Source organism: Colius striatus, chromosome 5 (assembly GCF_028858725.1).
Source record: "Colius striatus isolate bColStr4 chromosome 5, bColStr4.1.hap1, whole genome shotgun sequence".
Classification (NCBI taxonomy): Eukaryota; Metazoa; Chordata; class Aves; order Coliiformes; family Coliidae; genus Colius; species Colius striatus.
Window position 1 is genome coordinate 41,125,637 of NC_084763.1, and position 27,642 is coordinate 41,153,278.

Sequence of the window (27,642 nt, forward strand, 5' to 3'; positions counted from 1 at the left end):
CACTTTCCTTTGATGTTTCTAGGAGCTGGTGGGGAGTAATCCTCCTCAAAGAAACTGGAAAGGAATTGCAATTGCCTTACTTGTTATTCTCGTTATCTGCTCCCTCATTGTCACCTCTGTTATACTCCTGACACCAGGTATTTATAACCTTTAACTTATTTCCATTCTGATCTTCTGTAATTTCACATTTCCAAGAGGGCTGCAAACTGACTGCAATGTCAATATCAAAGGAATTTTCTTTATCTTGATGTGAGATGAGTTCAAGGCTACTCTTACATAGACTGAGAGTTTTATGTTTCAATTCAAAGATAAGGGCTGCTGAGCTGAAGATACAAACATGAAACTTGGTTTCCTAAACACAGATGAGGAGTGCTATTTTGGATGTGCCAGGGTATGAGAGACGTCTTCACAGGGAGGGGTTATTTAGGACACAAGACTTTCTAAAGTTCATGGAGCATATGGAGCAGCAGCTACCAATTGGGTGGCATTTCCTAAACCATCTCAAATGCTACTAGATACCTATTCTTAGGCACCTAAATGCCATAATCAGACCTTAGTCATGTTTACAAGGCAGTTCTAGGTAACTTATGTACCAGATAGTACTTAACCACAAAAAAAAAAAAAAAATCCTGATTTGCCAATAAGGGATTCTTTAACTGAAGCCCCTTGCTAAGTTTCAGCAAAGCTCTATGTATATAACTTCTGTAAATTCCCTCTCCTATATAGTAGCTGCTGAGGTTTGAATTTTAATGTGATAACATTATGATTATTGATTTTACATGTTTATACAGCTCTGTAAAGTTCCATGCCTACTTACAGAGTAGAAGTAATGCATTTTTAGAGCTCTGAGAAGATGGTGATCTGAGTATGAAAAGACAAACTAATGAGAGACAAGACATAGCAAAGATAACTCAGTGTCAGAAAGAATGAGTAGCTATAAAACACAGAAGGCAAAAGGTCTGCTGCAGAGGGACGTAGAGGAGAAGAAAAGGAACTCCTTTTCTTAGATGAGTACATGTAAATGATTCTGAAGGTCAGCAGGACAGATAGCACAGAACTGTGGAGGGGAATAGGGGCAAGGAAAAAATGAAACCAAAGGAGACAGAGAAGTGGAAGATGGTGAAGTGGAATAATAAGGTGGAAGTTGTGTAGATGAAATTTCTAGCCCATAATGTGTGAACTGACATGCAGTTCAGCAGGTCTGGGCCCTCTTCCCTGAAACAGTTCTTATCCCAAATTCCTGGTGTATAGTAGATTGGAGACAGCAACAAATCAAGAGATAATAAGACTGCACTGAGTTAATTCGAAAATGAGTGAAGTAATCGCTATGTGATCCCTTTGGTTATTTGTCGTCATGCCATGTTCAGTTTATTTCATGGTATTCTGAAGTTTTCAATGTAAGTGTCAGAAGCACACTGTCATGCCAGAGCAATTAAGTAATTAAATTCATTAAGGTTAAACTTAATTAAAAATCATGTTTTAAATTACTTTTGCTAGGGTTCAGATTTAACTCCTTTGGACAGTGCAGTTCATCTCTGAGATATTTTGGGGCATGGTCTGTGGACTGTACTCACATCAGGCACTACTTATGTGCAGTGAAAAATATCATCCCTTACCTATTAGGTGTGTCCTATTTTTATTGAAGCAGAGTCCAAGCCTTTTCAAAAGTTCATACAGAAACCTAGATTCCTAAATCTATACCTGTGGGCTTCAAGAAATTGTCAGTAGCTTGCACTGCATAGATGAGACGATGTGTACCACTTCCATAAAAGAGCGGGATTCCGTACATGGAATGGATACAGGGGGAGAAGCATAAACGTACCTGTACAGTCCTAAATACAGTTGAAGTCACATCTTTCCTTTTACAAGACCACCTGTAATAATTTCTTGTAATAATTTCTTGTTTTATAAAAATGATCAGAATATCTGGTAAGGATTTAGCAGCTCTGGTTTCACTTCTGGACTCTGTTATAGACCTCATTTAGGACTTCTCTTGAACTCTACTCCCACTTCTGAAAAAAAGAGAGAAAATCATGTGTAAAATCGGCTATGGTTATTGTTACTATAGATACTGCAGTACAACTAAATGCCTAGACAGAAAATGTGTACTGAGCATTGAGACCCTGTAATGTTCTCCAATTTAGGAAGAACACACGTGTATACACACAGAAGATAGATAGTACTTATCAACAACTCCAAATAGTACCATTAAGAGAGTCTTTGTGCTCAAAACTTAGGAACATGCAAAGTAATTTTCTATTCTAATTTCTATTAACGTTTTTCAAGATTTCTAATTACCTCATTTCGTGGTAAACTGGGTTTGGGTTTTTTTTTCTCCTACTGGTGTTTCAGAACCGCGTCCTACATGCAATACAAAAACTCTGAGTTCTGTATGGCTTCTGGTTTTATTATGGATCCAGACTGTTGAATGGTGAGACTCTGTGAAGGGTAAAATAGATAGCTTAGGTTTCTGCTGTGGCTTGGCAGCAGCTGAGTTCAGTTTTCTTTTGGGCCTTGGAGCTTATTATGAGAATGTACTATGGCAGAGGGTAACAGGAGGCTCATTTCACAGGCATTTCCCACCAGCCAGTGCTAAGTGAGATATTGAAGCTGGTTTGACAAATATAAAAAGTATTACATTGCTAATCCTGACTGGAGGTAGCACATCCCAACAAGGTAGGAATGGGGAAGAGGGAGGAACCTGTCCAGAAGGAGAAGCAGAGTCCATATTTCCTTGACTGAAAATATTCCATTGGAATGTTTATCCTTTGGTAGCCAAACTGAAAAATAAGTGATTGAACAAGAGGTGAGGAGGAGACAGGAGGCCAGCAAAGGAAGGAGGTGAAGCAGTTTTGTGGATATTCATAAGGAACTGCTGCCAAACGTGAGTGTGACTTAAATAAAATAAAACAAAAAACTCCACTGGAAATGTCTCTAGTGGAGTGATGCAGTCTGGCATGGACAGAGCACAGTGCTTGAGAATACTTTAAATATTTGTATGCCTTCTGATGATAATGTTGGAATCCAGCATAACATGGTCATACTAGTACAAACAACCTTTTGCATTTTACTTGTCTATCTTGGCCCTCTCCCTGACTGGGACATCATTATTCTCTAAGTATTTTGCTGTTATTTGAATACTTGTTATGCAGTGCAATACCAAAGCATGCAATGCAGAGATGTTCTAAACCCATTGCTGAACATCATGCAATGCCTACAGAAAGTAGTTTGGGACAGAGTGCAACATGAAGTCTTGTAGTCTGTGTTCAGACAAAGAAAGATGCTTAACGGGGCCCATGACTTGCATCACAATGGTGGTATTTCCCAATGCTGTGAAAGCTGGGGTAGTCTCCTGCATAGTCTCCTGCAAAACCAAGAGTGAGTGGTAGAGTGGGAAACGGGGAAGGTTTGCTTAGCAGAACAGAAAATGATAAGGTATATAGTAATTGAGGAAAAAAGAGGATTTATAAATCTCTTCAAGATTCTTTTGCAAATCATCCCAAACTTTTAAAGAAGGTTTTAATTTTGGATTCAGCTGCAGAAAGGCTGAAATCCCTATGGGTCTGGGTTTCTCAGAGGAAGGTCACTCACCCTGCTTTAAGATTTGCTCGTGAACTGAGAACAGTGCTCTTTACATTTAGCAGATGATGTAGTTACAGTAGCAGTCATTTATTGCTAACTAATGCTCTGGTCTTATTTTGTAAAATTGGATCAAAATTCCAACATTTTTATGATTTGTAAATGTTTTGGTATCCTAGAACAACATTCTTAAAAGAGGCAGTAACTGATGAATTAATTACACTGTAGTACATGGCGTGCACACGACTGCCTACACCAAGGAACTCTAATTTCATGTGTGTGTGAGTCCTGCCATTCCACCCACCTCTGAAAAGTGGGAAGCTATTTATACAGCTATTGAAAAGTGTGGGACTGAGCCTTTCCTAATTAGCAGTTGCTCACTTGTCACAGCATATGGCACCTGTATGAATCCCTTCCTGGTAGCATTGCTTGTGCATTTATGTAAGGATATGCAGAAGTTTATAGATCAGCATATGTGTGCACGCACACACACACACACACACATATCAAAGCTGAAGAGAGGACCCAGTCCTACAGAATTTTTAATTAAATGCCATTAGACATTTTGCTTAGGAAGAGGCTGCTTTCTACTCCCCTCTGCTTGGAAATGGAGGCAAACACGGACTTTTTACACATCTGTTCCTGATATATAAACCTTTCTGGAGATGTACATCAAGTTTGCTCCTTTGAAATCTGACCTTTAGCTGAAAAAAAACAAGTACACCCAACTCCATATTAAAATTTTTACAAACATTTTTCAAGATGGTACGGAGGTAATCATTGCATAGCATTAATTCACAGCATGCTGTCAGACAGCCAAATGCGTTACCTAGAAGGCTTTGAATGACTTTCACTGGTTGGGAAGGGCAAGAAAAGATCCTGTGACCAGCTGTGCAGGAATGTAATTTGTTCACAGTTGTTATTATAATGTGTATTATATGACATTAAAAAAAAAAAGGGATTTTACAGAGGGAGGAAGGGTGCCTGTTCGCCTTGTCTGGCCACTGCTTTTTAGGAACAGAGAGGTCATCTTGGAGAAAAGAGGGATTAGGTCTCCTTGGGCACTGAGCTCATATGCTGAGATGAGAAGGGAGCTCCTGATGTGTTGGCCACTGAGAGGTGGACATTCATGCACATGCACTCACCCACATACTTGCAATGCAAAATAGCCCAGGACATATGTGAGAAAAGCATCCGATACTGGCCTGGAACTGAGCCCCAGGAATGATAGAAAGAAACAGGGGCATCCAAAGTTGGCTGAAACATCCTGACTCATTAAGTAGCCTCTAAGCATTACTGGAGATGAGAGGAAGCTTGAGAGAAAGCATTGGTAATGAAGAGGCAAAACAGACACGGAGGTCAGCTCATAGCTCTTTTCTATTCGAGTTTTCTGGATTTTTGGAGGATTTTTGCTCTGTTTATGTTCTGGAGAGGAAGGTTTTATGAGTTCAGCTCCTGACTTTTTGGATGCGCTGACTTCAAGGATAAGTTGCAGAGAGATGAACCCAAAAGGTCTGACCAATGCAGGGTTCCCATCATGCCTTTGACATTGAACAAAAAATAAAACAGATACGGTTTTTACTTGGTTCCCTCAGCATGTAGCTTTGCTATTTGCATGGTAGATTACTGACTTGGCACTCAGATAACTAGTCCTTGTGCCACCTGTGCTACTGTGCTGTCAAGCCCTGACTGGCAGCTGCTATCTGTATCTGCTGTGGGCAGAGGACATGAGTGCAAAAATGCTGGTGACACATGCTTGATCCTTGCCTTCCATAAACACAAGGAAACCTCAAGGTCTCTGCATTTGTATGTGGACACAACTTGCGGCCACCAGATGTTTTGGACACTCTAAGGCACGGTCAGAGACTGCTGCTCAGGACAGAACAGCCTACTCGAGATCCCACAATTGCATCTCTTCCTCCATAAATGAGGAACTGAGGCCAGAGGAATGGAGTGGACGTTGTTAATGAGCACTTTGACTTACCTTTATTTTAGATAAGAGGTCAGTAAAGAGAGGTGGTGCAGTTCCCAGACTGGCTGTTGCCATCCTGCACAGAAAGAGGGAATGAGAAGTGTTTCCCACCCTGCCCCTTCCCAAATCTCCAGCACAGAAGTTTGGTTGTGCACATCCTTATGCCCTCGTGGCATAAGGTGGGGAAAAGGGTGCCCATGTTCCCACTTGGGAAGTGGTGCCTGAAACAGCTGTAATCCCAGGGCTGTGTGTGGGGTCTGACCTCCTGCTTTGTGCTGCTTGATCTCCCCAGGGCATCCTGTGCTGCAGCCTTGCACCATGGTGAGAACTAATTGGAACAGCTTCCTGGAGTCCTTCTGACCTAAATTCCTTTTTAATAAAATTATGCAGGAGAACTTGGTGTAATGCTGTCACACAGAGGGATTTGGCTGAGGATTTTTGGTATTTGGAATCCACATTGAGCAGTGGGATTGAAACTTCAATCAGACTTGGAAAAAACATGCAAATGGAAGAATATAATTTCATTTGATAGAAATGATCATTTGTATCGAAACACTTTTTAGTGGAACAAAACACTGCTCATAGGTGTTCAAGGGGGCTTCAGGGGGCTTCAATGTAGTGTAGTAAGGTGTGATGTAGTTTCAGGGGCTTCAATGTAGTGTAGTAAGGTGTGATGTAGTTTCAGGGGCTTCAATTTAGTGTAGTAAGGAAGACTTTTTTTCCTCTAATAAATGGTTTCAGAGAGTCTGACTCCACCTATTCTAATCACAAGTGAGTTCAGTGTAAGAGTTAGTACTAAACAATGTTAATCTCATGCAATGTTAATAGCTAAGGCTGCATGAAACCAATAGACCTCAGGCATGAGAATGATGAAGAACACACCTGTGGAAATACCCAGAATGTGGTCTCAGATGTTCCTTTAAAGAGCAAATGTGTTTAAAGCTGACTGAAAAGCTTCCTTGAAGATATTTTTTCAGCAAAAATATAAGTGTTGAAAATAAATTATTCATAGAAGGTGAGTGCTTGTCATAAGAAAAAAATACTTGGGGGAAAAAAGAAAAAAAGAAATATATGAATCCAAATCCTTGAGTTTAATTTTTTTCTACAAACTTCAGCTTTGAGAAAATTAAAATCCAGTTTCATATTAGCTAAGTACTCTGTGTAGAGTTCTGTGATGTAATATGTCTCTACTGTTCATCTGTAAGGCCCAAGAATCCACTGATTCAACATAAAGCCTTCAGTTACAGGCCCAGGAGCCACTGTGGTGTGTTTATGGGAATTGCTACACAGCAGAGAGGTGGTGATAGAAATGAGAAGGTATAATATTGGCACAAAAGTTGGTAGCTGCGGCAAACTTCAGGTGGTTAAATTTGTGCCTTGGCTTTACTGAGCAGGACTCATACGTGTTTAGTGTTGATGGCATCCTAGATGAGATAGATTTCCTTGTAACAGTAATACACACACAGAAATAAGTAATTTTTTTGAGATTGTGCTTTGTGTCAGAAATCTGTTGGCAGTCTCTGACTACATCACAAGAAATGTGGACAGAACTGAAACAGAGAACTTCTGGAGGGAGTCCAGCTACCAAGATGGTCAGGGGACTGGAGCACCTCTCTGATGAGGAAAGGCTGCAAGATCTGGGGCTGTTAAGCTTGCAGAAGACTGGACTGAGGGGGGACCTTATCAATAGTTATACATACCTATAGGGTGGATGTTGAGAGGATGGGGCCAGTCTTTTTTCTGTAGTACACAGTGACAGGACAAGCGGTAACAGACACAAGCTGGAACACAGGAAGTTCCCCTGGAACATAAAGAGAAACTTCGTTGCTGTTCAGGTGAGGGAGTCCTGGCACAGACTGCCCAGGAAAGGTGTGGATTCTTCTTCTCTGGAAGTTTCCAAACCCACCTGGACATGTTCCTTTGCACCTTGATCGAGGGCAACCCTTTTTAGCGTGGGGTTGGACTGAGTGATCTCTAGAGATCCCTTCCAACCCTAACCATCCTATGAATGTATGAAGGATAGCACAGGAAGAAGTACAAAAAGTATTTCTTTGTGAGGAAAGTGGAGCACTACAAAGTAAAGAAGAATTAACTAAATTAAAGACATTATTGTAAGTTGATCTTACAACATCTTAAACTATCAGTCTGCTTCTTCAATGTAAAAGCTATCCATTTTTTCATGTTTGCAGATGAAACTGTATATCCTTTCACTAAAAATGAAAATTAGTATGGGTCATCTATGCAACACCTAAGGACTTATGGTTATGTCTCAAAGATTTCTCAAAAATATTTATTCAGCTGTATGTGTAATTCCCATGCAAAATCTTTTGTGAATTCATGAAGTAGTTTGTATGAGCTGGTATAAGGCTCTTAAAGTCTTTCCAATTGTGGTTCTGTGTGACAGTTTTTAAAGAAATAAAAATATAAACTGTAAAAACTTGGTCACTTTTGATTATTTAAAAAAAAAATAACTAATGATTTCAGGACAATGTTTATGTTAAGTAGATTTAACATTCTTTGGAATAGTCAGCATTGTATATCACTATGACATCTATAGGTGTATTTTCATGACTTTTAAAAATAATTCCTGATTAGGTTGTGTCTGAAAGTATGTGTTTTGCACCATAACTCGGTCTTTTCATAGTTACCGAGTCTAGTCTTAAACCATCAGTTCCTGTTTGTGAACCCCCAGATGGTCTTTTTATAATGCTGACAATGGGAAAGGACTTACATGTGGCATAAAGCTTTTAATGTGAAACCTTTCCAAATGAGATATGACATGGCACTATTCAGAGTTGCAGCACTTTCAGATACATTTCAGTGTTGAAGTAATGGAAGTTTGTTTTCAAATGCTTTACAGTTGAAGATAACAGCTTGTCTCAGAAGAAGAAGATAACAGTGGAAGATCTCTTCAGTGATGATTTCAAAATTCATGACCCAGAGGCTAAATGGATAACTGGTGAGTGAGACATGAATATGTTGCAGTGTCTTGCTTTTTTATTTACCTCTTTGGTCCTTCCATTCTTTATTTTGTTCCTGAAGTTACAGAATCAGTAAGTGGTTTAGGTTAGGAAGGGACCTCAGGAGATCATCTTGTCAAACTCCCTAATAAAGCAAAGACAGCTGGAGCTGGTTGCCTAGAACCATGCCCAAAAATTCAATCCTCAGATTCCTTCCAGCTTTTCTCCTGATTAATATGCAAACGCAACTTCTCCTTTATTATTTTTTTTTTATTTAAAGCTCTCCATTGGGTTCATAGCTAGGCATTTAAAACCGCAGCCTTTGTCCCAAAGAGCTTCCAGTATTCAGCAGGTGATGTAGCACATGGTTGGAAGAAGTGGTTTTGGCACTATCACAGTAATTGTTTTATTGTAAACAGAACTTCAGGTTTATATTCCCTCATTGAAACATTTTTTTTTCCCCACAGAGAGATGAAACATTGCTAAGCAACAGACAAACAGTGGTCCAGCAGCAGCTGGGCTGATGCTTGCACACAAGCCACATGCTCTTTTTATCCTCTGCTGCCTTATGTTTTCTAGTCAAGGGAAACCCAAATAATACTTGAATTAATGCACATAGTATGTGCTGGAGTAGAGCCATGTTGGAGGATGTAGATTTCAGCTCTTGCAGGAAATTGCTGCAGTTGGAACAAGCCTGGATGACAATAAAATTATTTCTGACATGCTGTTCATGTAGGTTCCAGTCCAACTCCTATTATCGCTGAAGTTATTAGTTTTTCTTTTTAATTTAATGGGGAACTGGATGGAATCCTTCCTTATGTTTGGCTTTTCATGTCTATTATGCCCATTGGGAACAATTTTAATACCTGTAATGAAAATAGTGAGTGTTAAAGGGTGATGCTGAAGTAACAGGCTCCCCAGCCACCCTCAGGACAGCTGTCTCTGACTTCTCCCACCAATTCAGCTACAGTGAAAAGCAATTGCAGACAATACACACCTTCACAAACACACCTACTAATGGACAAGAGCTCTTTTCCAGGCTGTGTACACTGAGGATGTGATGCTCCCCATAACCACCCTCTGGCAACAATAATGGAAATATTTGCTGCATTGAAGTTCAGAATTTTTTGTCTAGCGTCTTTTTTTTTTTTTGGAATTGATATCCCTAATAATAATTGATATCCCTAATGAATGAAGAGATGTTTTGTTGAGCCTTTTACTATTTTTTTTATATACTAGTGTACAAGGGAATGATAATGAGTTACATAAACTTTTGCAGGAGCAGAGAATGAGCCATAGGGCTAGGTATAATATTCTCCCTCTGATGAGGATAGCTTTACCTAGACATAGGACATATTTTCCACAAAATTGCAGTCTTCTGAGGAAAACCGGCATTTCCCATGTTTTACCGATTATGTTCACATATTGGTGCAATACAAACTTTTATCAGGACTCCAATCTTGAATGTCTTAAAATCTGTTGCCTCATGTACTCTCACTGGCTTCAATGCAATTTAACATCAGTCTTGCCTGATCTGAAATTGCCAAAATATTGTTTCTGTAAAGGACAAAGCGCAAAGTAGTATTGAACAAAAGTGCATAGATATTTCAGAAGGACTTGTTCTGTTGCTATGCTACTAATACCACTGCTACCGATTTTTAGTATGTTTAGAGAAATTTCACAAAACCAATAGATACTCTGTAGATTCACTCAAGGGTGACTCCACATATAAATAAGGGCAAGACACTAATCTGCAATGTCATTCATCCAGCTACCCAAAGCTGTTTTACAATGTTAATTACTTTTCTGCGTTAGGGTTACTTTTCATAGGTTTCTCTGCCTGGCTAAGTGGTGAAATCTTGGTTAAGGTCCCTGATAAGCAGGATGAAAGATCATTAGCCCAATACCCAAGCATAAATTGATCTCTTATTCTTAATTTTTAGGATGCAAATGAAAGACTTAAAATGCCAAAGCCAAACTATTAAAACTCATTATTACAAGAGTACTGGTTTTCCCTAGCACTTTTTTTTTTTAAAAAAAAGCATATTTAAAAATTTCTTTTTAAAACTTCATGTCAACTCATAAAATGAGTTGATGTTTTGTGAGAAATCTGCAGAATTGTTAAAATATAGAGAATGTATCTATCTTCCTAATTATATAGCAAAATACTGCAGTCATTTAGAGATCTGTGAAATTCAGTCCTCTTGGCTCTTCAAAGCTCTGTTTTCTTCCTTTTTCTCTTAAATATTGCAGAAAATAGACATTTAATGGCCTTTCCAAAGATGAAGCATGCTGCATATTTAGGAGTATTCAAATAATTTTGAGATTTACTTCCTAAATATCAGTCAGTTCAGTCAGGAAAATATCAGTGTTCTTTCCAGTAAGCACAGGGCTGATCTAAACTCTCTGAAGCAGCAAAATTTTTACTCTTTAATGAGTCTTAGATTGAGTGTTTAACTTTTTTTTAAGTATTTCTTTTAAAAAGAAATATTAAAAATGTGCTGAAAGCTCCTGGAACTTGATGGGATGATGTTTAAGTATTTTCTTTATTCTTGTTGGGCAAGTGGAAAAATAACATGTTTCTAATCGATAGCTTAAATTAATTTCATTGAGTTTAAAGGACCTAGAGAAGAAAAAAAAAAAAAGAGAGAAAAACAAAAGAGAACCAGTCTCAAAGATGACATAAGTACATTTTCATTGCAAAACTTACAGGCTTTCTCTAAACTTTCAATCATAACTTGTGTCTAGTTTGTGAATATGTTTCCATCTTTTTTACTGGAATCGCAATTAAATTTATTTGCACAAAGAAAGAGATGTGCCAAAGATGGAAGTTTGAGCCTCTTATAATTTCTGTGATGCTACTGTGATTTCAAATTCCAGGTTGTATTTTTATCCAGTAGTTTAGGGAGAGGAAAGAATATTTTGTTTAAATAGCTTCTGTCTTGTATTGCCTTGACTGTTGTTGTCATTGACTCAGTTAAGAGTGCTCCAGGGAGGAACAACACACCCACAGAACAGAACTGACTGCTCCATAGTTTTTTCCAGTGTCACTTGCAGGGACTGCTACCGCTTAGATTTGCCCTGTAGTGAAAATAAATGCTGGATTTATTGTGAAGTTTTCACTTTTCAGAACAACATACTTATGTAATAGTGTAGCACACTATACACAGTATACTATAGGAGGTATGAAGCATTGTAGTAGAAGAATCATAGAATCATAGAATCATTTTGTTTGGAAAAGACCTTTAAGATCACCAAGCCCAACTGCTCACCTCACACTGCCAAGCCCATCACTAAACCATGTCCCTCAGCACCTCAGATACATCACTTTGAAATAATTCCAGGGATGAGGACTCCACCACCTCCCTGGGCAGCCTGTACCAGTGTCTGACAAACCTCTCAGTGGAGAAGTTCTTCCTAATCTACAGTCTAAATCTCCTCTAGTGCAACCTGTGGTCATTTCCTTGAGGTCCTATCACTCATTACTTGGGAGAAGAGACTGACTCCCACCTCACTACAACCTCAACCTGATCTAGGTGGACCTGCTTCTGTAGAGGGGTTGGACTGGATGATCTCTAAAGGTCCCTTCCAACCCCTACTATTCTATGATTCTATGTCTCATCTCCCATGCCTTCTCCTGTGATCTTCTGCTCATCATACCCCACACCATTCTGTTACCACCCTCTGTTATGAACTTCCCTTTACTGTACAACCATAATTATGTTATCCATATGCTAAGCATGCATATAAGCTCCAATTAGCAGCTCGTTTCATACTGTGTTTCTAAAATGTTGTGTTTGGACATTTCCTCATTTGCATATCCTCCTCCTTACACTGTCAGGAGTGCCCTGTGCTGGCCTTCCATTAGCCCTCTCCCAGATGACAGATGGGCCATTCATTTGTCTTATCCGTAACTGCTTAGCAGTTCTGCTCTCACGCTCCACATTACTTTGTGATTAGGCTTCACAATTACTATGTTTTTTCCCTGTAATTCCTCTCATGCTGGGTTTTGGCACAGGTTTCTGAAGAGCTCACTGGGAGGCTGCAATGTTCTTGTAAAGGTGAACAAAAACCGGGATAAAGAGAAATGCAGGCATTTTGTGCTGAAGAGCAGCTCAGTCATCTGATTTGTCCTGAAAACAGTAATTCATGCTGTGGATATGGGCTTCCAGGACATAAATCCTTTGACACAGTTTCCCACAACATTCTCCTGGAGAAACTGTCTGGCCGTGGCTTAGATGGAAATACTATGTTTGAGTGGAAAACTGTCTGGATGACCAGGCCCAGAGAGTGGAGGGGAGTGGAGTTAAATTCAGTTGGTGGCCAGTTACCAATGGGATTCCCCAGGGCTCAGTGCTAGGGCCTGTTCTGTTTAACACCTTTATCAATGATCTGGATGAGGATATCAAGTGCACCCTCAGCAAGTTTGCCAAGCTGGGTGGGAGTGTAGGTCTCCTTGAGGGCAGGAAGGCTCTTCAGAGAGACCTGGTCAGTCTGGAGCGATGGGCCAAGGCCAATTGCATGAGGTTCATCAAGGCCTAGTGCCAGGTGCTACACTTGGGCGACAACAACCCCAGGCTTGGAGCAGAGTGGCTGGAAAGCTGTCTGGCAGAAAGTGACCAGGGGTGTTAATCAACAGCTGGCTGAACATGAGCCAGCACTGTGCCCAGATGGCCACAAAGGCCAATGGCATCCTGGCTTGTATCAGAAATAGTGTGACCAGCAGGGACAAAGAAGTGATTGTCCCTTTGTACTCTGGGGAGACCCAAAGACTTTGTGTGCTGGGGAGACCACACCTTATATACTGTATTCACTTTTGTCTCCTCACTACAAGAGGGACATTGAGGTCCAGAGACAGGCAACAAAGCTGAGGAAGGGTCTCGAGCACGAGTCTGATGGGGAGGAGCTGAGAGAACTGTGGTTGTTTAGCCTAGAGATGGCTGAGGGTAGACATTGTCACTCTCTACGACTACCTGAAAGGGGATTGAAGTGAGGTCAGTCTCTTCTCACCAGTAAAAAATGACAGGGCAAGAGGAAATGGCCTTAAGTTGCACCAGGGGAGGTTTAGGTTGGACATTAGGAAGAACTTTTTCACCAAGAGGGTTGTTAAGCATTGGAACAGGTCACCCAGGGAGATGGCAGAGTCCCTAACCCTGGAGATATTAAAAAGATACATAGATGCAATACTGAGGGATATGTTTTAGTGGTGGGCTTGGCAGTATGGGATCAGTGGTTGGACTTGATGATCTTAAAGATCTTTTCCAATCAAAATGTTTCTGTGATTCTGTAATTCGTAGTCATTATATGGCCTGAGAAGCTGATCAGGTTATGAGTGCTGTCTTTGTGGCTGTATGGAGCTGCATATAGCATTCCTAACAGCCGCAAATCTGACTCTTGATTTTGGGCTCCCTTCCCCTTCACATCTCAAGAGCACTTCTTTTTCATGGGAAGGCAGTATCATGCCCAATGTCAAAGCAAGCAGTAGAGGCTGCATCATATATATCATTTGCAGCGACTTGTCTTCTGTCTTTGCACTTAATGACAAATACATTCCGCCCACACTGAAAGTACTTGACTGCAGTTGTAGTTAGAAAAACATAATAGCAGCTTATAATATACCATCTGTGGTTACTATGATTGATCGGATGCAATGTTCTGTCATTACTTACTTCTTGGAGGAAATTTTTCCAGCCTTGTTCTGTGCATCTTGCAAGACAGAGTGTATGTAGCAGTGGCCATGGCCAGTTTTTTTGGCTGTATGTTAGTTGGAGGCTCCAACTAGGCGTGTGTCTTCTATGCGCTAGACACTGACCAGACACGGCAAGACAGTCCTTGCAGAGAGTTTATAACCAAGTAGGAGAATAAAGGTTGACATGGGTTGAACTGCTGAAGAGCAGCTCTGCAGAGAGAGACCTGGGAGTCCTGACTGATAATAAACTAAACATGAGCCAGCAATGTGCCCTCGTGGCCAAGAGGGCCAATGGCATCCTAGGATGCATCAAGAAGAGTGTGGCCAGCAGGTCAAGGGAGGTTCTTCTCGCCCTCTACTCTGCCCTGGTGAGGCCTCATCTGGAGTGCTGTGTCCAGTTCTGGGCTCCTCAGCTCAAGAGGGACAGAGAAGTGCTGGAGAGAGTCCAGCGCAGGGCCACCAAGATGATCAAGGGTATAAAACATCTTTCATTCGAGGAAAGACTGCAGGAACTGGGGCTGTTTAGTCTAGGGAAGAGGAGATTGAGGGGTGATCTTATTAACATTTATAAATATCTAAAGGGTGGGTATCAGGAGGTTGGGACATCCCTTTTTTCTATAGTAGATAGTAACAGGACAAGGGATAATGGGATGAAGCTGGAACACAAAAAGTTCCACTTAAACATAAGAAAAAATTATTTCACCATGAGAGTGACGGAGCAGTGGCACAGGCTGCCCAGAGGGGTTGTGGTGTCTCCTTCCTTGGAGGTCTTCAAGACCCGCCTGGACGTGTTCCTATGCGACCTGATCTAGGTGAACATGCTTCTGCAGGGGGGTTGGACTAGATGATCTCTAAAGGTCCCTTCCAACCCCTACCATTCTATGATTCTATGAAGATCACAATAATTTCAAATGGCAAGGAGCACTGAGGCACAAGACACCAAAGGCAATGTTTAGAGTGATAGGAAGTTGACTTAAAGAAATCTGAAAATCAAGCTCTGCTCTCTGAGTTTTCTGCCTCCTTGCTTCACCTGCAGCACTGGAAAAACAGTGTTTATTCTTGTCCGAAGAGTAATAGTGGGTAAACTAGCATAAGGCTATGAATGAAGGTTTCAGAAATGGCTCAGTTATTTGGAAACCTGCCACCCAGTGAGAGCCAGAACCTCTGTGTGCCTAGCTTGCATCAGAGAATGGCAGCTGGGCTTTTATCTCCAAAGTCCTTCTGAAAAATTGACTAACAAATATCTAAATATAATAGAATAATTCTTTTACCTTTAATACTGAAGCACATATGGGTTTTCACATGTTTTACTAATAACATCATAGAATCTCTAGGCTCTTTTAAAGTCTAATATTGAATTTAATGACCTAGAACTAATAAGTTTTATTTACCATGCTGAAAAAAACCGTCATGTAATAACTGAGGTAATTTATTTCAGTTTACCTTTAGTAATAATGCTCAGATCAACAATACTTGGATAGCCCAAATGCCCTCAAGTCTATTCTGTGCAATGTAAATCCATTGCACTGTATTGATAAAAGCATTGATGCATTTCAAATGATGTGGATGTGTATGGAGTAAATGAATTATTTATAGTTCGCCTTGCATAGATATTAAGAACTTTGTAAGTGCTAATATTTTTCACTGTGAAAAAGGTTTGTGTTTAGGTGCTGCTTTGACAGCCGTTAAGACTAAGATTGCCCTGATAGAGAGCTACAGCACAGCCAGTTGGAATGCAATTTTCTCTGGGCTGCTCATCCACGGGCCAAGAATTGACTGCTTCCAAGTGACTATCTGAATTGTAAGGTTTAAACTTGAAGCATAGCACATCACTTTGCAGTGTTTAAGGTTTCAGTGAACTTCCAGCTCTAATTGCAAAAAATCCATCAATCCTGAGGAGCCTAAGAGTGACTTTATGCTGAGGTAAAGACACGACACTAAAGGAAAATGCAGTATAGACCAGAGGAAAATACTAGGGAAGGACTGAAGGAGGCTTTTCTGATCTTGCATGTCATGGAAGCACGTGACAGTGCTTCACTAACACCCGCATATGAAGGTTTTGCTGGGGCTGGCCTTCAAAAACCCTCTCTTGTGATTCATGAAGACATTAATACTAGTTAGATAACCACACAGTGAACTTTTAGGTAGTTTTCATGTCAATGGAATTATCCATGAGCTTTAGAGATGGGTGATTACTGTCCTTAACCTAAATGCCTTCATGAAGTGACATCCTGTGTGCTAAAGCAGAATAGATAAGGGCTTATGCTCACTGGCACAAGAAAGAAGAGGAGAAAATGTTAAACTATTTTAACCATAATTTTGACTTTAGACTCCAACCTGAATCTTCTTCAGAGATTTCTGCATATCTGTACTCTGAGAGAAGTTGCTCTGCAACTGCCTTTCAGCTGCTGGGCAGTTAGTAAAGTTAAGTAGTGACAGTAACGTATTCACTGAAGACAGGAAACCTCTGAATTAATGGCTTTTTAACATACTGTAATAGGCCATGGAAGAGAATATTTCTGCCATGTACCTGTTTTGTTCATTACTGGTAGAGAGAATGAAATGAGAAATCAATTTGACTCTTTTAAAAATTAATACAGTCTGCAGGAGCAAGCTGAGGACAAGCTCTGTACCTTGGGTTTAGGTGCACCTCAGTGCCCAGCTATTTTGTGCTGGGGTGCTGGTGGGGCACATATGCTGCTGTTAGGCTGAGAAAATCATCCTTTTGTGCTACAGCAATTTCTGAATTTAGAGGGAGAAGTGTACTGGTGTAAGTCCTGCATGTGAAAAAAATATCACACCCTTCAAAAGCATAATCATAGAATCATAACATCATAGAATGGTAGGGGTTCGAAGGGACCTTTAGAGATCATCTAGTCCAATCCCCCTGCAGAAGCAGGTTTACCTAGATCAGGTCACATTGGAACATGTCCAGATGGGTCTTGAAGACCTGCAAGGAAGGAGACTCCACAACCCCTCTGGGCAGCCTGTGCCAGGGCTCCCTCACCCTCACTGTGTTCCAGTAGTTCCCTGTCCCTCTTGAGGTGAGGAGCCTAGAACTGGACACAGGACTCGAGATGAGGCCTCACCAGGGCAGAGTAGAGGGGAGAAGAACCTCCCTTGACCTGCTGGCCACACTCTTCTTGATGCATCCCAGGATGCCATTGGCCCTCTTGGCCACGAGGGCACATTGCTGGCTCATGGTTAGTTTATTATCAATCAGGACTCCCAGGTCACTCTACAGAGCTACTCTTCAGCAGTTCAACCCCTAGCCTGTACTGATGCATGGGGTTGTTCCTTCCCAGGTGCAGAATTCTGCACTTGTCCTTGTTGAACCTCATGAGGTTCCTCTCTGCCAAGCCGGTTGAGGTCCCACTGAATGGCAGCACAGCCTTCTGGGGAATCAGCCAGTCCTCCCAGTTTGGTGCCATCAGGGAACTTGCTGAGAGTACACTCTGTCCCCTAATCCAGGTCATAAATTAAGATGTCAAACAAGACTGACCCCAAAACCCATCCCTGAGGAACTCCACTGGCCACAGGCCTCCAACTCAATTCTGTGCTATTGATCACCACCCTCTGGGCTCTGTCATTCAGCCAGCTCTCGATCCACCTCACTGTCCACTCATCCAAGCCACACTGTTTGAGCTTTCTGATGAGGATGTTATGGGAGACAGTGTCAAAAGCCTTGCTGAAGTCAAGGTAGGTGACATCTGCTGCTCTCCCCTCATCTAGCCAGCTGGTTAATGGCCTAAGATGAGCTGGAAGATACATTCAATTGCTATGATAATGTCAAAGGGAACAATTAGCGAATCAATGATGGCTGGAAGAGACAGGATATGTCCTTGGACTTAATTTCTCCTTCTTGTCTGAGTTCCACTAACACCTATTCCCTAAAAGTGCCTTATTCTGTTTCCACGAAATTTTTTGAAACAAAGCAGGAAAAATAGGCTTCCCCCCTAAAAGGCAACATGATGATCACAGTCTCATATATTGGCCCAGCAAGCTGGTCGTAATAATTTGAAGCTGTAAGAAGTGTGAAAACTAAGTGAAAACTAAGACCACTTGTGTTTTAGATTTGTTTGCAGATTTGAGGTAAAAATACGTGGGAATTAGATAAGCACTGCCCTCTCTGCTCCTCCCCATTGTCATGCTGTATGTTACACCAAGGTGCACTATGACATTTCTGTGCTCTCTATTGCTGGTGGCCAATGAAAAGCTGCTAGATCCAGTGCTTGGTCCTTTTACCCTGACAGCCGTGCAAACATACTCTTAACTGCACCCAATTCACAGAGGGAACTACCTTTTGATTAACAGGAAAAGAGGAGAAGGGCAGAAATGGAAATGTGAAGGAAAGGATATGCTGCCACGGGGAGTGGCTCCATCCATGGGGGACTTTTGAAGATGCAACTCACATCAGCAGTGTTTCTGCTACTGGAAGAAAAGAAATACATGTGGAGGTTCTGCCTACGTACTTAACAGTTTGAATCCAGTTAAAAAGGGATTGGGTTTTTTCATCTGATTCAGAGTGGTTTGAAATCAAAACCTGCTGCTCTCAGAGTCAAAGGAAAGGCATTGGTTTTACAGGAGTTTAACTGGTAGAGGGATGAGATGTTCTCTCAGTATGTGTTAAAATCCAGATGAACAGCTAGAGGTGCAGTGTGAGCCTGATAGATGCTTTTCCCCAGCTGACATCTGTGAAGCAGGTAACCATGAGCTCCTGGTTGTCCCCAGCCTCTGGGGATGAGGAAACTGCTGTGACAAAAATTGGCTTCAATAAGCCTTTAAAAAGCTGATAATTGCCTCTTAATACAAACTGCAGATGAATTTGTACTAAAATTAAGTTGGTTGTTTTATGTTTCCTGTGCCTCTTAGAGGAGTATTACACAAGAAAAAGGAGGGAGATAAATAAGGAAAGCCATACTCCTGGGTGATGGGAGCAAGCTGGGTGATGGTCTTCTCCCCTGTCCAGGAGGTTGACAGTGTCTTGCCATGAAGAGGGTTACTTTGTCAGGGACTAAGAAATGTATTTCATTTTGATCCAGCATTGCTAAGAAAATATGGGCAGATAGATGGGGACCTCAGTTTTGAACTGTAGGTAAGGAAGATGAAGAATGAGGGTTTGCATGAACTTGCTGAAAGTTTTCCTAGCAATCAGTCTGGTGTAACGGTGGAAAAGTTTTGGGAAAGGAGCACCTACGAGATGAGTACCTAGGGTAAAACAGGGAAGAAATGAGGTGCATAATTGAAGAGCTCTTCAGGATGTTTGAGCCTCTTATTAAACAACTAATCATGATTACCACATGCTGCTCTTACCTTCAGTAGAGATTTCCAGAAAGATGTATGCCTTTCACACAGTCCATCTTTAGATGTCCTCTGTTCTTTTTCTTTTTCTTTTTCTTTTTCTTTTTCTTTTTCTTTTTCTTTTTCTTTTTCTTTTTCTTTTTCTTTTTCTTTTTCTTTTTCTTTTTCTTTTTCTTTTTCTTTTTCTTTTTCTTTTTCTTTTTCTTTTTCTTTTTCTTTTTCTTTTTCTTTTCCTTTTTCTTTTTTCTTTTTCTTTTTCTTTTTCCCCAAGGTATTTTCAAGTCTTTGATTCCTTCTTGAAGATTTTTACCTAGTGGAAAGCACATTTTAATAACTCAGTAGCTTTTCCTGAGCTTGCTTCACGGCTCTTGGACACTTGTTGGACAGAGAATGCCTACCAAAGATCAATTAGAGCAGTATAAATTCTTCCACTTGTTCCTTTTAATGAACATTAAATAAATATATGCTGAGATACCATAATTTAAAAATTTGGACTTGGGAAATGCTGTATTTTTGGTGATTAAACTTTATATCTAAACTGAAAATTTAGAGGCAAAGATTTACTTAACTAATAAAGAAGATCCCTGGTGAGTTTGAATCTCCTGACTATATTAAGCTGTTGAACATATAAGATGCAGTATCATTTTTTTTCTTACAAGAAATAGTACCAGACTTAAATAATTCATTAAAGGAATTTTAGAGTGAGGTAGTTATCACTGATCAAGGGACTATAATTATACTTGAACATTTAGACATACAAATCTCACATCAGTGAAAATTTGATTAAGGATGGAAGAGACCAAGGGTTTTCTCAGCCCCAAGTCCTGTTTCCATGAGGGACAATATTTGTGTGCACATGGATGAGTAAGAGGGCAGCAATTTTCATTGTCTTTAAAGCCAGAGAATTACCTGATCCTCCTGTAGTTTGTCTACTTAGTAACCCCAAATGATTCTTGTATCCAAATCACTTCTCAGGAGAGTCCATTGCCTCCGCCGTGGTCCTCATCTACTTTCACTGGCCTAAGACCTGATACACGAGGAACTACTTTGGAACTATTTCCCTTTGTTTATTTGGGAGCTTGCTCCTATTTCCATTGCTAGGTGGGTGTTAGATCAATACCTTGGACTGTCCTTGTCATTTCTTGAACATTTTCCATCTCATAGAATCATAGAATCATAAAATGGTAGGGTTTGGAAGGGGCCTTTAGAGATGATCTAGTTGGTGGGAAATACAGACAAGGAAATACACAGGAGTATAGGAGTCAGCTTCTCACATGTGTTCAAAAGTTTAGATTTTCGTGGCATTTTCAGGCAAATGCATGCATGTGATATAGTTTGTTTGAGCCCAAAGAAAAGCCAGGTGGTTCTGCACTGTGATGGAGTAAGGATCTGGAGATCTTGGATTCCAAATGATACCACACAGTGACCACAATGCTATAAAATAATGAGATGCATGTCCTCAGTAGGAATTTCACACCTTTACGTGAAATCAGAATTGGATCTGTACATATGCTTACGAGACAGAATACTTTGCTGACATCCCTTTCCATTGCCAGTAACAAGGAATAATCTCTGATAGAAATTATGGTGATCCTGTAAGTGATCCTGAGACAGAAATGGATATGCATGCTGAGAAATAATCCCTGATTATCAGAGTATAACACCTCTTCAAAGCCACTTCTAGTCTCATGCTTAGCAGGAAAAAAACCTCAAGGTAAGACAAGTATGATGGAGAGAAGGAGCTGAACATGTCACTAGGTTTGTGTATGGCTGGGCAGGGAGTTTGCCTTCACAACACTGCCAGCTAGGTATGATGACAAATGTTCATTTTCCTACTTGACTTAAAGTACCAGCTTCTCAGTATAGATGACTTACAGAAATATTTACTTTGATCAAAAAGAGAATGAAACAAATCTTAAACTTTTTAATAGTCAACAACATTATTAAAATTGTATCTAAGTGACCCCACAAAAGCTAAATGTGTTTGAAAGGTAAATAAAAAGAATCCAGTTTAACACCATGCACCAGTACAGGCTGGGGGTGACCTACTGGAGAGCAGCTTTGTGGAGAGAGACCTGGGAGTCCTGATTGATAATAAACTAACCATGAGCCAGCAATGTGCCCTCATGGCCAAGAAGGCCAATGGCGTCCTGGGGTGCATCAAGAAAGGTGTGGCCAGCAGGTCGAGGGAGATTCTGCTCCCCCTGTCCCCTGCCCTGGTGAGGCCTCATCTGGAGTCCTGTGTCCAGTTCCAGGCTTCCCAGCTCAAGAGTGACAGGTAACTTTTAGGGAGTGTCCAGCACAGGGCCATCAAGATGATCAAGGCACTGGAGCATCTTCCTTATGAGGAAAGGTCGCAGGAATTTGAGGTGTTTAGTCTGGAGGAGACTGAGGGGGGACTTAATACTTATAAGTATTTAAAAGATGTATGTCAAGAGGATGGGATGACACCTTTTTTCTGTAGTGTCCAGTGACAGGACAAGGGGTAATGGACAAAAGCTGGAACACAAAAAGTTCCACTTAAATCATAAGGGAAAAACTTCTTTGATGTTTAGGTGAGCGAGCCCTGACACAGTCTGACCGGGGAAGGTGTGGAGTCTCCTTCTCTGCAGATTTTCAAAACCTGCCTGGACGCGTTCCTGTGTGACCTGATCTAGGTGGACCTGCTTTAGCAGGGGGGTGGACTAGATGATCTTTAGATGTCCCTTCCAACTCCTACCATTGTATGATTCTGTGATTCTATGATTGGAAAAGATATTTTAAAAAGGTCAGGCTACTTTTGAAGCCTTGTCAATGCTTAAGATTTGTAATAATTAAAAAAATCTGGATCATTAGCTTCAAAGCATTGTCCGTTCTGGGAAAGGCAGATCACAATGGCATAGATGGGAAAAAAGGAAAAGTCTAGTAGAAAGGCCGTAGGAAATTTAAAAGCTGAAGCCAAGAAGTGAAGAAAAAAAGTTTAAACTGAGAAGCAACTTTGCCATGAAGAACATCAGTTTGTATCTAGAACCATTGAATCATAAAATAGTAGGGGTTGGAAGGGACCTTTCGAGATCATCTAGTCCAACCTCCCTGCAGAAGCAGGTTCACCTAGATCAGGTCACATAGGAACATGTTCAGGCGAGTCTCGAAGACCTCCAAGGAAGGAGAATCCACTTCCCTCTGGGCAACCTGTGCCACTGCTCCCTCACCCTCACATTAAAATAGTTTTTTCTTATATTTAAGTGGAACTTTTTGTGTTCCAGCTTCATCCCATTACCCCTTCATCCCATTACCGCTTTATCTAGTGGATAAATGGTTATTTTTACATGCATTGGACCTTGTGAGAAATCAACGTGGCAGGGGTGGTAGATGCAGCAGTTCAAAGAGACTTTGGTCTCATTGCAGTTGTGTTCAGTGTGGTCATTTATGCAGACTAAGCCAGTCCAGATGTTGATTGGAAGTCTCGGCCTTTCCATGCATGCACTGTGGTAATACCTAAATATTGTGGTACCTTCAGGAAGGCTGAGAAGAACCAACAAGACTTGGGCAAACATAAAATCCATGAATTCTGCATGGACAGAGTGTCCAGAAAATTTTCCAGTAGTCTAATTTATTATCACCCTAATATCAGTAGTCAATTTTCCTGTTTCCCGGTGGACAGGAGCCCATACCCACAAGCTGCTCCTGCAGCTGGCACTGTTTGCCCACAAAGTTGGCAGCATCAGCAGAGAGCAAAGCCAGCAAGGGCTGAGCTGGCCCATCTGCACGGTGGTAGGGTTGATACACACTGGGCCACATGAAGCTGTTTTTACTGCTAGGAGTTTATTATTTCTACAGTTGATGGACTGACTCATTTTACAAGACATATTTCTTGGAAGATTTGTACCTAAGCCAGGACTCTTAATAACTTGGAGGTGTGTTTTACTTCTTTTTTTTTCTCCTTCCCAGTGGGAGTGAAGCTGTGAGCTGTGACATAAAAAACATCTTAATCCTTTTCTTAAAAATATCAAGAGTATATGTCCATATATATATTTGTTCCATGTGTTCTGTATTTTCCTTCTTCCAGGTTTTAATATCAAGGGCAGCATTCATGAGAGTTTATGATTACCTTTTACCCATATATTTTATCTATATATTTGTAATATTCTAGATTTTTTTTCCCCTAATGGGCACGGAATGGCTAAAATGGCTGAATTACCAAGCCATAATAGCATGAGTAGGAAAAACCAGAGAGGGTATATTAGAATTTCATGTTTTATATTTGCTTTCCTTCTCCTAGGACAGGAGATAGAGAACATATAGTCAAGTTTCTATTGCAATCAACTTTTTTAGGGGAAACAATATTGGACTGTATTCAGGAGAGAGCGTATATGGAAATATCAAGTTTCTGTCCAGTTGAAGAGACATTATGACCTTGATCACTACAGTGAGTTTTAATTGCTCCATCCAAAAAAGATTGTAGTGGGACTAGACATGGTCCAGAGAAGGATTAAACCATGTCAGAAGCATGGAAATGCCTGACAAAAAGAATTGTCCTGAACAACAAAGAAATTATGTAAGGACAGAAAACACCTAAAATATGAGGAAGTCAAGTTTTTTCGTTGAAAAGGACATACTTTGATTTTAATGCCCTCTGCTGAAAGTTGATACCCCATTGAGAACACATTAAGAAGATATTTTTGTACAAAAGGAAGACAAGGATTCAAGAAAGGACTGGTCATTCTTTTGTTGTAGCCATTTTTCATCCATTGTACTTAGAATAGATGTTTGTATTGGTTCTTTTGCTTCAGCACCTGCATTAGCATTTCCTTGTTAGCTGCAAACCACTTCTGATTCAAGACCAACATCACACAAGGGTTAAGTGATGCACAGTGTTGGTTCCTTGGTGGAGAAGGTAACAGGAACAAGAACAAGTTAAATAAGAAATTCAGGAATCACTTGGTTCCTCCAGGAGCTGGCCCAGTCACTGCAGACAAGCTGTTTTGAAATGTTTAAGGAAGCTATTTACATAGCTGACACTAGTTTTTTCATTCCCTCATTAGTTTGTTCAAAAACAATGAGACTGTAAGTATAATTGCAAACTGCCCCATCAGTAGTGATTCCCTTCCAGATGCCTCTGTTCCCCTCCAGTTGCAGTTCCTTGCCAGATCCACTGCCCAGCATCACATCCAGTTATTTATTAATAGTTCTTTGCCAGTGATGAAAGTCTTTCCATCGGCTCTATAATATGGTGCCCTCTTGTGACCATTCCGAAACCAGTAAACACACACTGGTAACCAAAATTTGGACTTCCTGTCTTACATACCTTGATTTTAAAAAACCTGAAGTCAGGGTGATGGCCATAGCTCTGCCAGGCTCCTTTTACAGTCATATTTCTGCACTGTCATACTTTACCAGACACATCTGAAATGATAGAGTAGCATGAAACGCGCACATGTATAATTAAAACTTTATCCAGAACTGTATATACAGCAAAGTCATCATAGAATCATCACAGAATCATCATTGAATGGTAGGATTGGAAGGGACCTTTAGAGATCATCTAGTTCCTCGTATGAAAGATGCTTCCAGTCCCCTGATCATCTTGGTGGCCCTGTGCTGGACTCTCTCCAGAAGTTCTCTGTCCCTCTTGAGCTGAGGAGCCCAGAACTGGACACAGCACTCCAGATGAGGCCTCACCAGGCCAGAGGGGGAGAAGAACCTCGCTTGACCTGCTGGCTACACTCTTCTTGATGCATCCCAGGATGCCATTGGCCCTCTTGGCCATGAGGGCACATTGCTGGCTCATTGTCCTTGTTGAACCTCATGAGGTTCCTCTCTGCCCAACTCTCAAGATCCTGCTGAATGGCAGCACAGCCTTCTGGGTAATCAACCAGTCCTCCACAACTGCAGCAGACAGAAAAAAAAAGACAAAGACCCAAATTCCCCTTAAAATATGAAGATATCATTCAGTCTGTACTGAAATTTCAATATTCTACCCATAATAATAATAATGAGAAGGAAAAAACCCACTTCGTATGTTCTTTCTATCATAGCCACTAGAAATGTAATTTGACTGGGGGCAAAGAGAAGGAGGCAAGGAAATGCACTGGGGAATTATGGAAGCAAGCTGTGAGGTCACACTTTAATGACAATTTATTCATGGATTCCTTTCTTTCTCGGTGTCAAATGGATTATTACATTTACATGTAACACTTCAGGTTATGCACTCCCTTGTGTGAGGCTAACTAAATGAGGCAGATAAGACCTGTTGAGTTTGGCAGAGAAGAGAGAGTTTGGTGAGCAATGGGGGACAACCAGGGGGTGCTTGGAGCAAGTGTACTTGCATGAGCAGGCAAACAGGAATGGTATCTTGGACTCTCATATGAGCTGTCATTACTATGGCAAAAGCCCTGGAGGTTTTATAGTCCCAGTAAAATCTGTGCTACTGTGTATTTGGGTTTGCACTACGCACATCGACTACACCACAGGGATAAACTGCTGCACACTACTCATTGTCTGCCATTGTCCTCCATTTGCTCTTCAGGTACATGGTGAGACTATGAAAAATATATGGGGTGTGGATAAAGACACCAGGAACCATTTCTTGAGAAATTAGTTGCTTGGGGTTAAATTGCTGTTGGCCTGTGCTAAATGTGGGAAGTTTCTGTCAGGGAATCAAAGGAATGAGTGTAATCTGGTATCTCTGACTGTCCAGACCTGGGTAACCTAAAGGTCATCTGCACTTTTCCTGCTATAATGTCTAGGACTTGAAGAGCATATGGCATGACTACAACTGAATAGGAAAAGAAGATAGTAAAGAAGATTTCTCAGCACTGGAATATGCCAAAGGCAACTCAGTATGCTGCAAAATCCCCACGCTCCTGTCAGTCATTACAGAAAGATAAACTGAGAGTAGCAAGCAACAAGATGTATGTTTTTACTGTTGTTGTTAAGATTTTGCAGCAGGTTTGTAATGGGGATGGTTTGCCCTGGATGGAGTAAAAATGGATTTACCCCAGAGGATTTATCATTCCTTTTTTTCCCTAATTGTAGTTTCTCTCCTTTTTTCTCCCCACCATGTGTTATAAAAGCAGATAGAAGCAGGGAACAGTTGTTATTTGAAGTTAAAACGAGTTCTCTGTTTCCCTCATGGACTTCAGCTTTTCATGCCCATGCCACTAAGCCGTGATCGGAGGCTACAGAGTTCCAAGAGTGAGGCTTTTTGAAGCAGAGTTAAGTCTTGCAAATGAGAGGCAGCAGCAGAATGGTACCTGGTTTCAAATTTTGGACTGAAATTTCAAAGGTATACTCTGCCTGGATTTCAGACTTGATACTGAGGTCTTCAATGAGATGATTTTTTATTTTATTTTTTTTTAGTTTGGATCTTGAAAAGTTAGGGATTGGACAGAAAAAAGAGAAACAGACTAGTGCTCCTGGTTTTTATAGGTTTAAGTTTTCCCTAGACTGCCTTCTTTGAGCTTTTGACAAGTTAATTTACAACCCCGATAGGGATGCACATTGATGTGGGAATTTTCCTGAGCTATAATTGTGTTTTATTTTACTGGTACTACTGTAAAAGTGCTATATTGGTGCACCAAGTGCAACTACATTGAGGTGATGAGCAATTAAAAGCACTTCTTGCATAATAAAGTACGTTCTGTCATGTTGCACTTAATGTACCACTGCAATGTATTATACAGCATTTAGCTAAATTATGGTAAATCACCTATTTAAAGAACTTTTCCTTTCAGCCTCTCATGTGAAAAAAATAATGCTGGAAATAGTAAAAAGCATAATGACCCATAATGCCAGAAAGATAAAAATGGGATTTCAGTTGTCTCCTGGAATTAAAGGCTGTAGTGATGTTGTTAAAAGCAAGCTGTTTTCTGTCCCCCGTTGCTCCCTTGCATCAGCATCGTGAAGTTTAACAGACTCTTACTTATTTCTGCATTGCAGAGTAGGAAGGCTGAAGAAAATGGAGTTTCTGGTGAGGGCAGGTGGATTGAAGACAAAAGGCAGGGTGGTGGTGTCAGGGGGCTGTGGCGGTTTACAAGTGAGGGACAGGGACCTTCCCTAAGGAACAACTCTCCACTGAGGGAGGAGTGAAGCTGTGGGTATGGAAATGGGGTTTTGTTCCCATTCACTCCTTGTGATCCTTGCCTTCTCTCTCTCTGGTG

General features: G+C 40.9%; 1 protein-coding gene across 1 annotated transcript in view; it reads left to right on the forward strand.

The window, feature by feature from the left end:
* DPP6 (dipeptidyl peptidase like 6) overlaps positions 1 to 27,642 on the forward strand; it is a 434,766-nt gene that overhangs the window by 241,153 nt on the left and 165,971 nt on the right. The window contains exons 2-3 of the mRNA XM_061996360.1: positions 23 to 137; positions 8,412 to 8,510. Coding sequence (XP_061852344.1) covers positions 23 to 137; positions 8,412 to 8,510 — 214 coding nt within the window. The remainder of the gene's footprint in view (positions 1 to 22; positions 138 to 8,411; positions 8,511 to 27,642) is intronic.